Below are 17821 nucleotides of genomic sequence, written 5' to 3'. Positions count from 1 at the left end.
TAAGATCAATGCAGCAATGTACAGAGACATCCTGGATAAAATCCAACACTTCTCGTACAACCTGAAGGAGCTTGAGAGGTGCTGCAAAGAGGAATGGGCAAATGCGCCCAAAGATATGTGTGCCAAGCTTGTGGCATCGTATTCAAAAAGACTTGAGGCTGTAATTGTTACCAAAGGTGCATCAACAAAGTATTAAAGTATTTTTTTTAAATACATTTACAAAGGGTTAAAAACTAAACATTTTCACATTGTCATTATGGGGTAGTGTGTGCAGAATTTTGGGGACAAAAATGTATTTATTCCATTTTGGAATAAGGCTGTCACATAACAAAATGTGGAAAAAGTGAAGCACTGTGAATACTTTCCGGATGCACTGTATCACTGCTGTATGATGCAGTACAGTTGAATACAAAATTACTGACTAGTTTGGGTAAATACTTTATCCTCTTAAAGTGTCTTTTTTTGCACATAAACGGTACCTGTCCTTTGGACAGACTCTCCCATCTGTCAGGGCCTTGAGGCAGCAAAGAATGGAGTAGTTCCATCCTCTCTCTCAGTGGAGGCAGAAGCATGGTTGCTCCGACAGATAGTGTCTCAATCACTGCCTAAAAACCACACAAATACATATCGTCACCAGATTTGATAATGGATGGCAGATTAAAGTCTTCCAGGAAACAAAATGGCACAGGCTAGAGGTAAGTTGCTGCTAAGCAACCATATGTTAAGTTCTGAGAACATTTTATTAAATAACTATGTGAAAAATGCCAAACAAAATTAAAATGGGATGGGAAGACCAGAAAAGCTCTGTTTCTTTCATACCTTTGGAAGAATTTAAAAAATGAGCGCAGGTGGATTGATTGTGCTTATCCATTTTAAATATGATTCAAATTTATAGCATCACATTTGACCCCCAGTTATCTGAATCGAGACTGAGGCTTGTTAATAAAAACACAAAAAATAAAGCTTTAATGGTAGTTTTGTCGCTTCACTTCAAATTTGTGTAGGTCAAACAATTGGTCTAAACACAATTCATCATATTCAGTAAAGCTTAAAGTAGCATCTGGTAGAGCACTAAAAACATCCAACAATGTGACCTTCTACCCCCAAGCGTTTTTGATCAGATAGCTATTTGTAAAAGCAGACGCAAACAGTTATGTATAATATGCCATAATTTGATTTTGTATTACCTCCTGAATCTCATCTGGCACTGAAGAGTCCATTAATCTGAAGAGAAGATTCCTCAGAGGCCTGGCTTGCCGGCCTAAAATACTTGTAGCCACACCCCCGGCAAGTGCCAGAGCCAGATGATTGGACAAAAGCCGAAGGCACAGCTTAAGGAAGTTATGATGCTCCCTAAAAAAATGTATTTTATTTTTTTTAAAAGAAAAGTCATGCTGACAAGTTATGCATATTTACCTGGATGAAGGGAATGGCAGAGGAGGAACTTCACAGTTGATACTGTCACAATAGCGGTCAAGGAAGGAGCGTAAATGGGAGAAAGTGCTTTCCTCAAGGTCAACACAATAGGGTCTGTGCCAGGCAACCACTTGCCTACAGTGCAAAATTATTATTATTATTTTTTTTAAAAATTAAGTTAAGTACAGAAGGACAATACTGGAATACTGTGGAATCAACACTAACAATGGAATCATAAATCATCTAATAACTGACCTGTCTCTAGGAAGGGCTGTCCATGCCAAACTATGGGAAGTTCCGGCTGAGATTTGCTGTAAGGTGACTCCATCCAAGCAAACAACCTTTTTGGGCTTTGTGATAGGTCCGGTGGAATTGCCCTGCCCACACTGGCCCATAGAGTTGTTTCCCCATGCATATACTTCATTATCTATAGATATTAGTGGGATGAGAAAATGTAGCAGGCATTTATTTGCTGATGTCAAATATCGTTACCACACTGTATACACTATATCAATACCGCACTGAGCTAATTGTAAGTTTGCGCACATTCAAGAGGTAATAGCTAATACACTGATACCTCAATACACTGATACCTCAAATCACAAGTAACTGAACTTTTTGAGATACGAACTGTCTAGGCTTTTCAGAGTCACTCTCCCATGTAAATGCTGTAAATTATTACATTATATAATGACTGTACTTATTTGTAGTGCATTATATTATATATTTATAAAACTTTATCACCATCGAACATTTTATGTAGCAGCAACAGAAAAAGGAGGGCAATAAAATAAACTGTTAAAATAGAATACAATCAAATTGAGTACAGACAGTCATATATTCAAAATAGGGCAGCTGGTAGCTTTGATCATACAGATAATATTACCTGTGAATATTGTATTGTTTTTATACAATATTTCTTATCTAGTTCGTTCTTTTTAAAAAGTATGTTACATGACAAAATTGTGATCTTAGAAGGCTTCAAAATTGTGGTGTTTATTTCACAGCAGCATAAATCAGAAATCTAATTTATGCAAACACAGAGCGGGAAAACAGTGACCAACAAGATTAGCACACAAAAGGGACCACATAACAGCATACAGTTGTCAGATGCAGTCTCCATCCATCCATTTTCTACAGGCTGTCCCTCTTGGGGTCGCAGGGGGGTGCTGCATTCGCGCAGAAGGCGGGGTACACCCTGGACAAGTCGCCACCTCATCGCAGGGCCAACACAGATAGACAGACAACATTCACACTCACATTCACACACTAGGGCCAATTTAGTGTTGCCAATCAACCTATCCCCAGGTGCATGTCTTTGGAGGTGGGAGGAAGCCGGAGTACCCAGAGGGAACCCACGCAGTCATGGGGAGAACATGCAAACAGAAAAACCCCAGGCTCGGGGATCGAAACCAGGATCTTCGTATTGTGAGGCACACACACTAACCCCTGTTCCACCATGCAGCCCTAGGTACAGTTTATAGTTACAATTTACATGCATTGTAAAACAGCGAGTTAGAGAAATTGAAAGAAGAAAATACCATGCGACAGGGCCAGGCAGTGACTGTCCCCTATAGAGATGTCCACCACCCTGGTCGTAGCGAGCTCCTCAATAAGTTTCGGTCTTAGTGCTGTTGCCTCAGAAGAACCACAACCAAGGCAAGCGCCACAACCCCAAGCATAAACCTATAACCACATGACAGGAGAGATCATTACCAGATGATTTCTTTTAACACATCATAAAGTACAATAGCAATACTTGAATAATACTTTCACCCTCACTGAACAGCAGTGTCATTAAGATCAGTTAGTATGTGTCCATGCACTAAATTAGTCTGACTTCTCAAATACTTTGGCTCTAAATAAGCATCCTACAAACCATGGAAGCACCTTAATTCGATCGTGTTCGGTTTTTGAAAAATCGGATTTACACACCTGGATTACCGTATGTAAATAAAAAACCAAATCTCTCGAGTGGGTGTGTGCCGCAGGAGGGGACACTTCGTGTCACTCATGTGCCAGTCTCAATGTGCGGGATATAAACCGGAAGCAGATACCATTAATTAAAAACATAAGCAACAACTGGAGTGAAGAGGAGATCGTTTATTTGATTCATAAATTTAAATAACATAATATTTTGAAGAGCATCGATGGGAGAAATAAATAAATAAATATTTATTTAAGAAGGTAGCTACGGAAGTGGAGAATGCCGGCTTAATTCGGACTCCCAAACAAAATACGAATGAGATGAAAGAAAATGAAGTGGGAAATTACAAGGCAAAGAATAAAGCGTACACAAATCTCTTCTCCCTGCATTTGTGCACTCCAAACTGGTTAACAATAATTCTGTATTCCATATAACTGGCAAGATATTCCATTTGGAACAGTGTTGGCCGGGGAAGAACAGTCTTTTCCTTTGGATTTAAAATTCCTTCAATCAATCCATAGAGCCTTATGAATGAACTGCGAGACATTCCAAAGTTTTGTTTTCATGATTCTCCATCCAAAATTCCTTCGAAACAACTATCGCCTGCTAGTCGTTCTTTGCTTTGGACCTGCATCCTCTCCAGTACATTTTTGGTAGTAGCGTCATGTTAGTAGCACAATCTAATATAATTTATTGATGCTGTCTGCTATTTAACATCAGCATAGCCAATAGAGCCGTAATATTTGTAACAGTGCCAATATTACAGCGGACATCAGGTACAACGGAGCTAGGCTGTTTACTTGTAATGAGCAGTCATAGGTCAACCGGAAAAGCAATACATGTATCTGTGCTAAAAGGAAATAAACACCCTCCCAGTGTACAGGACAGGCACACGGCGTATAACCAATAGAGAGAGTGCATTGACATTTGGACTTCACATGTAGGTGTGAAAATACAAAAAACTGAACTATTTGATAAATCAGACTAATTCAGTGATTTTCCACTTATAAATCACAGACAGCTAATCAAAACTCAAAGGTGACAAATAAATAAATCAAATCCTCCTATAGTTATTAAGGCATGGTCAACGATTTTGATGCACTCTTATAAATAATTGTTCATACTATGATCCACTTTTGGGTGATGTTGCCAGTTAATATTACAAATAATTATAAACAAACAAAACATGACTGTACTGGTGAGAAAAATAAGCTAATAGTTTGATGCTGCTGGAAAACTGGAATAAGTATGTGGGGGACTAAGTGGTAAATACCGCATGATCTACCACCTAATGCCTGATGACTGATTCACTACACCTCTGTTTAAATAGACACCTGACGTAAAAACAACAACAAAAACTAAATAGATGTAGCTCTTACAAAGTGCATATGATATGTGTAGACGAATCTGTGTTTAGTATCGACATTTTATTTTCCGGTAATATTTTATCGTTTTCCTCCATTTTTCCAATTGTTTCTGCTTATTTTATTTCTACCATGTAACAGAGGCTACATATTGTTCAACCCTGGGTTATTAAATGCTGAAATTTAGTTTGGAAGATAAGTAAACAGTCCTTTAAATTAGGGATGAAAAACTTGAGATTGTTCATTGATAGTCTCCAAAAGGAAGTTACTGTAAAATTAAGCACACAAAGGAAAGTACATTAATATACACATGCTGTGCACATACACGTAGGAATCATGTAAAATCAAAATACAGCTTGGTATAAATTGGAAAGAAAACTATGCAACCATAAAAGACAAAGGTTAGATCTTACGGCTCTGGCTTACTGCTAACAACATATAATGTACGGCTAACAAAAATTAGCATTTCGACCGATTTAGACTTGAATTAACGTTTAACAAATGAGATTTTAACAAAACAAAATTGACATAAAGCAGCAAATGCATTTCTACTTTTAGGAATATAGTCACCAAACTATTACACAATCATAAAATGTTATAATATTTTTTTTACCACCATTTCTTTTACCTGTGAGAGCCCTAAATTTACTTATGGCAGACTGCCACAAGGAAATTAATGTATGGGAAACTGCAAATGTTATTATTTTCTTGCATGTGGTTATCATGTTCTGCCTCATGTCCTCATCAGTGTGCTCTAAAATCCACTTTGCTCAAACAATTGTGTGTATTGGTGTAGAATAAAAGACGAAATAAGCTTTTTTAAAAAGTACGTATGTTGGTCTTGAATTTAATAAACGTGGGTGGCGACTTAAAGGAGATGTTTGCAAATGCTCAAATACATTTTTCAACCCAAAAAATGTAACTTGAACAACACCAGCTAGCTTATGTTATCATAATCAGATTTAATGTAATGTCTATATTTGTCACAGATAGAAGTTAAAACATTTTAACACTTCCGCACAGACAGAATAAGATGCTGGCTTTGACCGACTTGGCTTTCATTTTTCATCTTCGTACATGTGCGCATGCCCACGGTGTGTGACAACCCACTTACGAAAGGATTAAAAAACGGATGCAATGAGCAATAAACTCCCCCAAACACTGCCGTTGCACTGTGGTGTTGTTCTTTTTCGCCGTACATGTGCGAATCCTGAAGCTAGGAAGAATCCTGAACTAGAAAGAGGCAGGTCACAATGATCAAACACAAGTAGCCTTGAAGTATCTACCAAACAGTGACATACTGCAGCTTTAATGACCATTTAAAAACGTGGTTCCAATGGTGACACCCGTTGAGGTGACAGACAATAAAATTATGTATTACTAAATGTATGATTACTGTACTTTGTTACTCACCTGTCCAGTGGAAGTTAAGGCAAGAGAAGACTGGCTTCCAGCACACACTTTTCTGATGAACATCCCTTGGAGTGCCTCTACGACTTTTGGCTTGTAAACACGATTAGTATCACCATGACCAAGTTTGCCTGCAGAATAACATGTTTTTTTTTCTTAATGCCTGAAGATTACATTCAGCATTTATTTAACACAAATACAAGTGAATGCAACAGTACAAAAATGACAACAATGTTTCTGTATAATAATACCATTACAATGGTTTCTAATTTGAACTCAATAACAATTGTGAGGTACAATTATGAGACAGTAATAGATCACTAATAAAAATATACGCTTCACATCAACCTGGTATATCATGTGTGTGGTTCTACAAAGGTTAACCATGTAAAAAGTTACCTTTAACATTAACAAATACAATATTTTAACAAATCATTTTGTTAGAACAGTATTGCTAGAAAACAATTGTGTGAAGAGGTTACGCACCATTATCTCCACCTCCAAAGGACCAGACAGTACGACCATCTTTTGACAAGGCAATAGTATGAGAGCTACCACATGACACTTCTCCCACGTTGCTGATGTCTTTGACCAAGGTGGGAATGTTTCTGCTGTTGCTGTCACCATGACCTGCATTTCAAAAACACAACATGACGTATAGTTTATTCAAGGAAATTATACAACAAAATGACTACATGGCTTTGCACATCCTGCACTTTAATTTAAATATACTACTGTACTGGCTGATCAGGGGAGGCAAAAGTACCGTAAATTAGTTTGATTGGAAAATGTGCTTTTTTAATTTTGCCTATCATTCACAATCCCTATGTCAGACACACAGTTGTATTTTTGTAATGTATTCTAATTTGTAATATACTACAAGTGGAAGGTGGCTAAAAAAGAATAGAGCAAATCCCATCACCTCCATTTTTGCTGACCCTTGCTAGCGTTTATTTACAAGTTAGAATGCATAAAAAAGAAAAACGTGTTCTTGTCTAACATACGGACTGTGAATGATAGACAATATTTCAAAAAAGTGCAGTTCCTCTTTAAGCTTGATATGCATAATAATATAAAGAACACACATTTGCTTTACTAACTTGGAACAATTGCGAGTTGTTGATAATGTTCCACTCCATTGCTGTAAGTAAATGAAAATTAAAACTGGAGAAGGTTTTTCTTCTTCTCCTATGTATCTATCTATCTCTCAGACAGACAGACAGACTGACAGACAGACATCTGATTTATTGCTTTTTTGGCCCATGCCCCATTGTTGTTTTGTCAACTTCACTCTTTTTATTTAATAAGCAAATGCAATTATCCTATAAAATAATTTTGAGAAATCAAATCTTACAGCTTGGTTAAGACAACTGAGGGGATCATGCATCACACAAGTGACTGTCATGCAAAGCATGCTAAATCGAAAATTCTAAATCATACATTTGACTGGGATTTTACGTTCCCCTTAGGAAATTACTTACCCAATCTTCCAAAGTCACCTTCCCCCCATGTGTACAGCTCGCCTTCCTCACTGACCGCAGCACTGTGTCTATAGCCAGCAGCTACACATACCACCACCTGATGTAAAAAAAAAAAAAGCAAAATGTTTATACTTACTGTATATACTTTACAGACCATTCATTATGTCACAGAAATGTAAATCAAGCAGCTCTGCTTAAAACCCTACCTTTCCTTGTAGTGGTCCTTGGATAAGTTTTGGGTATTTCTGTGTCGAGCTGTTCCCGTGACCTAGCTTGCCATAGTCACCATCACCCCAGCTGAACACTTCACCCTCTGTAGTGAAGGCCAGCGTGTGGCCATCTGACCCCTTGGAAGATGACACTTTTTTGATAGCACGGTGAGGTTCAAAGGTCAGTTTCTTGAGTGTGGACTGATTGTTCGAGTCTCCGAGGCCAAGGCGACCATAGCTTCCCTTCCCGCAGGCCCGCACAGAACCATCAGAGGAGATTACAAAGGTACAGTACTGGCCCGCCTCAATCTGTGAAGAGTGGAGAAAGGTAGCAAGTATAGCTGCACGATTATTCGATTTTTAAATCATAATCGAAATTTTTTTTTATGAACATATCAGTTTTCTTCTCTATCATGTCTCATGCCTCCAGGCCAGTGGCAGCTGCTGGTCTTTCAAGTAGGGGAAGCTCATTTTCAACTACTCTCTAAAACACAAGTACAGTCTCCAATAATAGATAAAAGTTATAAAGATGTGAAATGAAGTGAATTATATTTATTTAGCGCTTTTTCTCTAGTGACTCAAAGCACTTCACATTGTGAAACCCATTATCTACATTTAAGATACATTTACACCTGTGTGGGTGGCAATGGGAGCAAGGTGGGTGAACTGTCTTGCCCAAGGACACAATGGCAGTGACTAGGATGGCAGAAGCTGGATTCCAACCAGGAACCCACAAGTTTCTGGCTGGCCACTCTACCATCTGAACCACGACCTAGATGCTAGATTTTACAAAAAAACATCATTTAAAAGATTGTAAAATTCTCTATATCAACTCAGAATGGAAGACCACTTGAAAAATGTTTGGGAGTGGTTTATATTTCAAGATCACTGATTAACTCATTTTGCTGTCAAATCAAAAAGGGGATCATTCCCCGTCAGATCATTCGATCATTATACGGAAGCTCACCATCCAGGCCTGCGGAAGCCAAGCCCACTTTCCATATGCTGAACGTCCGACGGGCAAGACAAAGCCAAGCATTTATGCAATGGCTGTCAAGTTTGGCTGCAGTGGAACAACCCACTGTATGCTCCCCCATTAAAGTTAATGGATGCTCAGCGTCAACACTGTTTAATGCACTGTGACTCTTAACACAATGAATGAGAAGAAAGTCGCGTCAGCTGTCGTGAATGTAGCGGATTCGGGAAAAAAGTTGAATGCATTTTAACGCATATTTAGTGGAAATGTAAACATAAAAGTACATATTTGACCACTTATTTTTTGGCACATTTTAGAGGAAACTGAGCTTCTTAGCCGTTTTAGAACAATCGCTACTGTTCCGGGTCATGCCCTGACTCGACCTTCCTGAAAGTTTCCTATGTTTTATTTATTTGTGGCCACAAATCAAATTTGCCCCGCCACAAATGCGATTTGCACTGGCTGGTAAACAAATTGTAATAGAACCGTAGCGGTATGCATCGTAACGCTGCTTCACAACACACCTGCTTTGCCAGAGAATAAAACGTAGCAAAAAGGATCTGTAGTGCCAACTCTGCGGCTCTGTTACATTTATTGAGTAGAGGTACATATTAAAAGTAAAAGAGAAGAGTGTGTCTTGTGTCGTGCATTCATTTAATTTACTAAAAATAAAACAACAATTTACACTGTTCAAACTGTTAGGTTAATAAGAGACTCCATATGGGAGTAGGAATATTTGTTATGTGCCCTGCGATTGGCTAGTGACCAACCAGTCCAAGGTTTCCTCTCAATCAAAGTCAGCAGGATAGGGTCCAACATACCAGTGGTCCAAACGAGGACAAGTGGTATAGAAAATGAATGCATGGATGGCCTTTTCCAACTGTAACCTTTGCACTTTTCGAAAGAGAAATGGTGTAAACTAGTATATCCTGCTGACAACCTGCTAATGTGAAGTCACTATTATGTCTCTCTCTTTTAAAGCACCATGCAGATATTTTGTCTTACTGTCTGCGCATCGGCAAAGCTGGGGGCCAATTTGGGCTGCAGGATCTTCTCTTGTGTACCCTCCACAAGTTGGTGGCTGCTGTTACTTCCCCACACATAAACTTCACAAGTCTCAGAAACTACAGGCGTTTCGCCTGTCTGGATGCTGTCTGGACTGACACAGCTGCGGGAGTAGTCTGACGCCATCCGACACACCTGACAAAAAACATTTAAAAATATTGCAGTGCATACAACAATGTTAACAGTAATGTATAGGTGAACGAACGCAAGAGCTGCTAATTGTCTTACTTCTTCAAAAAGACAGAGGGCTGCCTCATACAATGAGCACAGCCCATCAGGGTTGCGGGTAGGTTCTCTCCATTGGCTGCGATCTGCTGAGGAACCCTGAAATAAATCAGCTTTATCAAATGTTTGGATAATATGAAGCTTTGAAACACACAACACAAGTTACAGTATATATTTTCACTCTGAGCCTAAAGGCTCCCATACTAAATGATTACAATACATTAGAAACAGCATTATAATGTGTGAAATACAGAGAAACATGTTTATGTTAATGCAGCTCTGGTTCGCCGACCAACACTGACATCAGTGTTTGTCACAACAAATTAAAAATCAGAACTAGCTAATGCTTGCAATTTCACTTGCAACTTTAGCCAGACATAAGAATGGTCGTTAAGGAATTTTTGAAACTACATTTGTTTGTTGACATTGGTTTCCTTCATTTTTTGGATAGGTTTGTTTTGATTCTTTGGTTTTCATGATATTTCATACTTTTATCTAACAGAGCTGCTAATTTTGTTGTATGTTCTCAACAACAATGACAACGTTTTCATACAATCACCATATGCAACTTTTCTGCCCTGTTTTGAGTGTATACCAGCCTTAAAAACACTGAGAATAGCAAGGTGTAGCAGGAGAGTTTCCGAGAACAAGGTACTGTATGTGATGCTATCATAAGCACTTCTTGATAAAAGTATGTGGACAGACAAGCGGTGGTCTGAACACCTCTGTCTATATATTAACATAGCTGGAACCTCAAGGTGTGCATAACCATTAAGTCACACTGTTAATAGTGTTAGCCTACATGCTAAAAAAAACCCTTTAGGCGTGTTGAGCTGCTATGGTTGATGCTGTACATTGAGCTGTTTTGATCACAAGTTTTTAATGTTTGTTAATTATTGACTGAAAATTAATGTTCACTTATTCACACAGATGGCCATTGGGAAACATTTTCAGCAACTGAAAAGGCATTGTCCTGAAGAGTTTGGCCAACAGGAGGAGGCATTACAAAATGGTCTCCACATTTAGGGAACACAAAAAAAAGAGAAATTAATTTGCCTCCAATATTTTCAGTCTTCAACATAGTATTGTGCGATATTACGATATATATCGTAGTGAGACATAAAAATGTTTAGCGTATGATATCAATCTCTACAATTCATATCGTAATTTTAATGTCTGGGTTGCAGATAATGTAACTGTAGCATTGCTGCTGCTTTATGTCAACTGAAATAACTTAATGGAGCTGATACGTTCATGTGTGCGAGAGCCAGCAAGGGCATGGACTTCATGTGCTGTCGCAGAGACAGTTTGAGGACACAATGGAAGCTAAACCAAAAAAATCAAATGTTTTCTTTCACTTGAAGACGTGACATGAAGAACAATACTGAGACAGTGTTAAAATGTGACTAGTACTAACATTATCTCAAAACTTCAATGTGATGAAAAGAAACACATTAAATGTGCCTGACGTGCCAAAGTTGTTGTCCAATCACACTGTCTATGACAAGAAGTCCCTTAGAAACCAAGAAATTACACACGCCATCTCTAAATTCATGTGTGTACAACTAATCCTAAGTATGTTGAAAAGAAGGGCTAGCACAAAAAATATTTTTTATTGTTTTTTTTTGTTGTTTTTTTTTAATTGTCCCTTTTTAACTTGTCTTTTTTTATATATAAAATATGTTTTCATGAGTAAATGGACAAAAAATACAAGAAATTAGCATTCATTTTGTGTGAGTGGAGAACCTCCGGCATAATAACGGCGACACGTGACATGCAGTGACATACATGCTGCTACAAACAGTTGTTTTATTCACTCTCTGAAACAAACGGAGTGTGCAAGTGTACCTAATGTTGTGATTGGCTGAGTCTATATAATGTTTATGAAGTTTAATTTTGACTGTGTTTGAGGAAAAAAAATTGCGATGACAACTTCCAAATATATATTTAAACAGTGTACATTTTCAAATGATCAATTATGTTACTTTTGGAGTGGGTCGGGCATGGTTTTTATTTGCAATCTGTGAACACCTCAGCAACAGAACATCTTGCAGACAGACTCAAAAATCGGGTTATGAAAGTGACTGTGGAGCAAAATGTATACCAAAGCATGTCCAATACATTTTATCTAGACCAATGTTTCTTAACCATTGTTCAGAGCCGTGTATGATGAGTTTGGGCAACTCGGTTTCAGGCGGTTTCCTCAATTATTGGTCAAAAGGCATAATCGTGACTTCAGAGCGCCATGGCCTTATACCAGGGGTCGGCAACCCAAAATGTTGAAAGAGCCATATTGGACCAAAAATACAAAAACAAATCTGTCTGGAGCCGCAACAAATTAAAAGCCAAATTACATTTTTTTAATTTTATTTTTATTAATTTTTTATTTTATTTTCGCTAACTGCTTATTTGCTATTACTTTTACCATCATATTTGTACATGTCGTATTTGCTGATGTTGCTCTGTTGTTGTTGTGTTTGCTGTTGTTTTTGTCTCTGTCTAATCCCCCTCTTGTCCCCACAATTCCCCCCTCTGTCTTCCTTTTTCTCTCTTTCTATCCCCTCCTGCTCCGGCCCGGCTGCACCAAATGATAATATAAATACATTTAATAAAGTCAAAATACAAGTAAGGCAACAAGAGAAGTATCCTACACTTCTCTTTTGTAAAGTAAATCTGAACAGCCGATATGGGCATCTACATCTGCTATATGATTTGCCCGAGAAGCTGGGCAGGACATTTAAAAAAAAAAAAAAAAAGCCAAATTACATACAGATAGTGTGTCATGAGATATAGATTGAATTGAGATGACTTAAAGGAAACTAAATGAGCTCAAATATAGCTACAAATGAGGCATAATGATGCAATATGTACATATAGCTAGCCTAAATAGCATGTTAGCATCGATTAGCTTGCAGTCATGCAGTGACCAAATATGTCCGATTAGCACTCCACACAAGTCAATAACATCAACAAAACTCACCTTTGTGCATTCACGCACAACGTTAAAAGTTTGGTGGACAAAATGAGACAGAAAAAGAAGTGGCATAAAACACGTCCTAGAAAGTCGGAGAAAGTTATACATGTAAACAAACTAAGGTGAGTTCAAGGACCGCCAAAATTAGTAGGACAAAACGGCACTCGCCGAATACTCGAATCAGTGAAGCATGTTTAATATGAACAGTGTGCTTTATAACAATTACGGAGGTTTGTGTCATGCTTGTCCTCATTCAGAAACCATATTAAAACAAAAAATATATTTTTTTCCCCTCATCTTTTTCCATTTTTCATACTATTTTGAAAAAGCTTCAGAGAGCCACTAGGGCGGCGCTAAAGATGCGGCTCTAGAGCCGCGGGTTGCCGACCCCTGCCTTATACTGTACTGCACTTCCCCACTAGACATTTCTTTTATTTGAAGAGTTTTTCGCCGTGAAACATGTCGTGTTGTGCGCTGCTTGGGGGCTAATAAAGCCGGCAGGTTAACAAAGGACCCGTTTACCTGTATCCTTTAAAGACCTATTTTTACAATTTTAATGACAAGATTTCTGACGACGAATAGACCAGAAGCTGCGGAATGGACAAATGAATTTTTTGTTTTTTTTGTCATAAAAAAATACAATCATGTGTGCTTACGGACTGTATCCCTGCCGTCTTTATTTATCTATATTGATATATAATGTAGGAACCAGAAATATTAATAACAGAAAGAAACAACCCTTTTGTGCGAATTAGTATAAATGGGGGAGGGAGGTTTTTTGGGTTGGTGCACTAATTGTAAGTGTATCTTGTGTTTTTTATGTTGGGGACTACTGCCTTAGAGGGCCGCCAAAAAATATCTGTTTCCCAGCTGTGGTCCGTATGGGCCCCAGCTGTACTCAGTTGTAATACACTTTTCCACCACTTGTGGCAGTAATGACAATCTCAAACCAGAGTGGTTATAAAGAGGAGTATAGCCAACTCAGCTTCAGGCGATCTCCTAAATGATTAGTCAAAAAAGCACTTGCGTGACTACAGAGCGCCATGACTACTATCAACTAGGCCAGGGGTCGGCAACCTGCGGCTCCGGAGCCGCATGCGGCTCTTTGATCACTCTGATGCGGCTCAGCTGCATACTTGCCGACCCTCCGGATTTTCCCGGGAGACTTCCGGATTTCAGCGCCTCTCCCAGAAATCTCCCGGGACAATTATTCTCAGATTTTCACCCTAACAATAATAATGAGGGTGTGCCGTGATGGCACAGCATTTAGCGCCCTCTACAACCTGTACAAACAACATGCCAGCTCAGCCACATGTTGTATGCAACTTCTGCTTGCACACATAAGTGACAGCAAGGCATACTTGGTCAACAGCCATACAGGTTACACTGACGGTGGCCATATAAAACAACTTTAACACTCTTACTAATATGCGCCACACTGTGAACCAAAACCAAACAAGAATGACAAACACATTTCTGGAGAACATCTGCACTGTAACACAACATAAACACAACAGAACAAATACCCAGAATCCCATGTAGCCCTAACTCTTCCGGGCTACATTATACACCCCCGCTACCACCAAACCCCGCTCCCCCACACATCAACCCCCCCCCCCCTCCGTGTGTCGGTTGAGGTGGGCTGGGTTTGGTGGTAGGGTGGTGTATAATGTAGGGCTACATGGGATTCTGGGTATTTGTTCTGTTGTGTTTATGTTGTGTTACGGTGCAGATGTTCTCCCGAAATATGTTTGTCATTCTTGTTTGGTGTGGGTTCACAGTGTGGCGCATATTAGTAAGAGTGTTAAAGTTGTTTTATAGGTAACCCAGACCTGGGCATTCTGCGGCCCGCGGGCCACATCCGGCCCTTTGTACGTCCCTGTCCGGCCCGCATGAGGCCAATCATAAATTACAAAATAAATATCTCGGGTGTGCAATACAACGGTGCGGCTTTTGTTTTGAAAAGCGTTATTTGTATTACTTCCGTGTGGACGTATATGCTCGTGCGCGATTGTGAGCGAATGTGAACAGCAGCAATCACAAATTACAAAATAAAGTTTAAAAAACATCTATGTCGTGCGTGCAATACAACTGTGCTGCTTTTATTTTGAAAAGTGTTATTTATGGGCGTATGTCCGTGTGTAACCTGTGAGAGAAGGTGCCCAGCGACAAGTGATGCACAGTTACCCCCGAGACGCTAAAAAGAGAAAAGTTGATGACGAATGGCGTGTTTTCAACAAGACAGACTGCCAAGTAAAAGTAAAGCCGTGTGCTTAATTTGTGGTACACATGTTGCTGTGTTTAAAGAATATAGTGTAACGACCTGCTGAAGTTGATGTCTTCTTGAGTTGCGGAAATGAGGAGTGAGGATAGACGTGCGTGTGGAAGAAACGAGATAAGTTAAGCTGTGTTAGTATAGGTTGCTCAATACAAGTTTAAAAAGAGCGTCAGACTTGGTGTGCACTTCTTCCGGACGCTACAATTGGTGTCAGAAGTAAAACTTTGCGCATACTGCGCTGTTTGTGTGCTCAGCCTGCTACGTCATCGGGAGGTACGTGCCAAGTGAGGAGCTCGCCGCAAAGAGAGAGGGAGGAAGGAGAGAGGGAGGAAGGAGAGAGGCAGCGTCACAGGAGAGAGAGAGAGAGAGAGAGAGAGAGAGAGAGGGAGGAAGGAGAGAGGCAGCGTCACAGGAGAGAGAGAGAGAGAGAGAGAGAGAGAGAGAGAAAGGAGAGAGGCAGCGTCACAAGAGAGAGAGAGAGGAAGGAGAGAGGCAGCGTCTACAGGTGCAGCGCACGCTGCCTAGCATTGGGGAATTCCGCCCTCAATGAAGACTCCCAGGTTTGATGGCAAGACGAACTGGGAGGCATTTCATCCCACTTCTGACACCAATTGTAGCGTCCAGAAGAAGTGCACACCAAGTCTGACGCTCTTTTTAAACTTTTATTGAGCAACCTATACTAACACAGTTCAACTTATCTCGTTCTTTCCACACGCACATCTATCCTCACTCCTCATTTCCGCAACAGTAACGCTTCCTCCTTCTTCGCCAATCACCTTACAGGCGTGCTACGTTCACAACAAAGAGGATGCAGGATAAAGTGACAAAAATTGAAATTTTCGCATTGTATTATACATAAGGAAGTGTTGTGTAAGAAAGTGTTAAAAATAAAACCATCAAAAGCCATCTGCTTTTGTATAAAGATAAGTTAGGTTAAATGAAAATATTATTATTATTATTATTATTTATCTTACGGTATATCAAAAATAATTTAAGCAAAATTTAATTGAAATATTGTTGGTGTGGCCCTCCAGCAGTGCTCGGGTTGCTCATGCGGCCCCCGGTAAAAATTAATTGCCCACCCCTGGTGTAACCTGTGCGGCTGTTGACCAAGTATGCGTTGCTGTCACTTACGTGTGCAAGCAGCAGCCTAATACAACGTGTGGCTGGGCCGGCACGCTGTATGTACAGGTTGTAGAGGGCGTTAAATGCAGTACCATCACGGCACACCATTATTATTGTTGATTGGGTGAAAATCAGCAGACGTTCGAGAGAGTAGTTGTCCTGAAATTCGTAGTCTCCCGGAAAAATCGGGAGGGTTGGCAAGTATGACGCTGTCAAGCGGCATTCATATAAAACTTGTGGGCCGCACTAACATTCAATTTTCATATTAAGGTGCGGGTCGCGGGTCTGAGACCCCTGGTTTATACATAGCACAAAGCAAAAAAAAACTTTGTATGCAGTGTTATTTCATTTTAAATTTCAAAAGAGTTTTGTTGCTCCCATTGTTTTCTTTAATTTGTGAAACTGGTCAAAATGGCTCTTTGAGTGGTAAAGGTTGCCGAACCCTGTACTAGGCAAAACTGTGCATTTCAAAGTGGCCTTTTATTGTGGGCAACCTAAGGCACACCTGTACAATAATCATGCGGTTTACTCAGCATCTTAATATGCCACACCTGCGAGATGGGATGGATTATCTTGGCAAAGAAAAAATGCTCACTAACACAGATTTAGACAAATTTGAGAACAATATTTGAGAGGAATAGGTGTTTTATGTTGAGGAAAAGTTTTAGATCTTTGTATTCAACTTGTGAAAAATGGGAGCAAAAACAAAAGTGTTGCGTTTATATATTTGTTTAGTGTATATATAGTGATTAAAAATACATAGGAGGCAGCCATCACAGTTGACATACTCCACACGCAAGTTATAATTTCTCCGTGATTGTTGGTCCAAAGCTAATGAAAAATTTGGAAAACTGAGGGTAATAAGTTATTTTTTCGTCATTCTGTGTATTTTTTTAATGTTTATTCTGGGAATGTGGCACAGAGTGCTTCAAATATGGCTGCAAAATTATATTTTCACAAAATAAAAGCATGTTTTATTGTAAGTTCATCAGTTGGTGTATAATTAGAACTGTATATAGACATATTATTTTGGTTTATTTCGTCAGAAAAATTAACATCAAAACGACAGCAATTGTATGCATTCGGACACAACCTCCCACGTCATTGGTAGTAGTCATGGTGCCTGTTGTTTAAGTGCTCATACACTCTATATAACAAACAAGTCTGGAGCTTAAGTCATAGAGAAGTTCCTTAAGTGCTAAAATTATGACTCAAGTGGTGAAGCTGTATTTTCATTTGCACTTTCAATTGTCTTGACAGTTTAGTTGGGAAACTTATTATTAATCTAGTTGATTTATTTTAGCACAACTTAATTGTATATTTATTTTTCGTCAGTTATTTATGAGTCGCTTCTTATGCAGTATATTTGGT

The 17821-nt window shown here is 39.2% G+C and overlaps 1 protein-coding gene across 10 annotated transcripts in view; it reads right to left on the bottom strand.

Moving 5' to 3' along the window:
* Nucleotides 1–17821, bottom strand: part of herc1 (HECT and RLD domain containing E3 ubiquitin protein ligase family member 1) — a 159237-nt gene that overhangs the window by 123762 nt on the left and 17654 nt on the right. For all 10 annotated transcript variants that reach the window (XM_062030430.1, XM_062030431.1, XM_062030432.1 and 7 more), the window contains exons 3-13: nt 10077–10172; nt 9789–9983; nt 7805–8116; nt 7599–7695; nt 6604–6747; nt 6121–6248; nt 2958–3102; nt 1672–1843; nt 1417–1551; nt 1188–1353; nt 480–605 (exon numbers count right to left, since the gene is read on the bottom strand). In XM_062030430.1, coding sequence (XP_061886414.1) covers nt 480–605; nt 1188–1353; nt 1417–1551; nt 1672–1843; nt 2958–3102; nt 6121–6248; nt 6604–6747; nt 7599–7695; nt 7805–8116; nt 9789–9983; nt 10077–10172 — 1716 coding nt within the window. The remainder of the gene's footprint in view (nt 1–479; nt 606–1187; nt 1354–1416; nt 1552–1671; nt 1844–2957; nt 3103–6120; nt 6249–6603; nt 6748–7598; nt 7696–7804; nt 8117–9788; nt 9984–10076; nt 10173–17821) is intronic.

This window comes from Entelurus aequoreus, linkage group LG02 (assembly GCF_033978785.1).
Source record: "Entelurus aequoreus isolate RoL-2023_Sb linkage group LG02, RoL_Eaeq_v1.1, whole genome shotgun sequence".
NCBI classification, from domain to species: Eukaryota; Metazoa; Chordata; class Actinopteri; order Syngnathiformes; family Syngnathidae; genus Entelurus; species Entelurus aequoreus.
The sequence above is the reverse complement of the archived record's forward strand: the minus strand, read 5'-3'. Positions and strand labels throughout refer to the sequence as shown.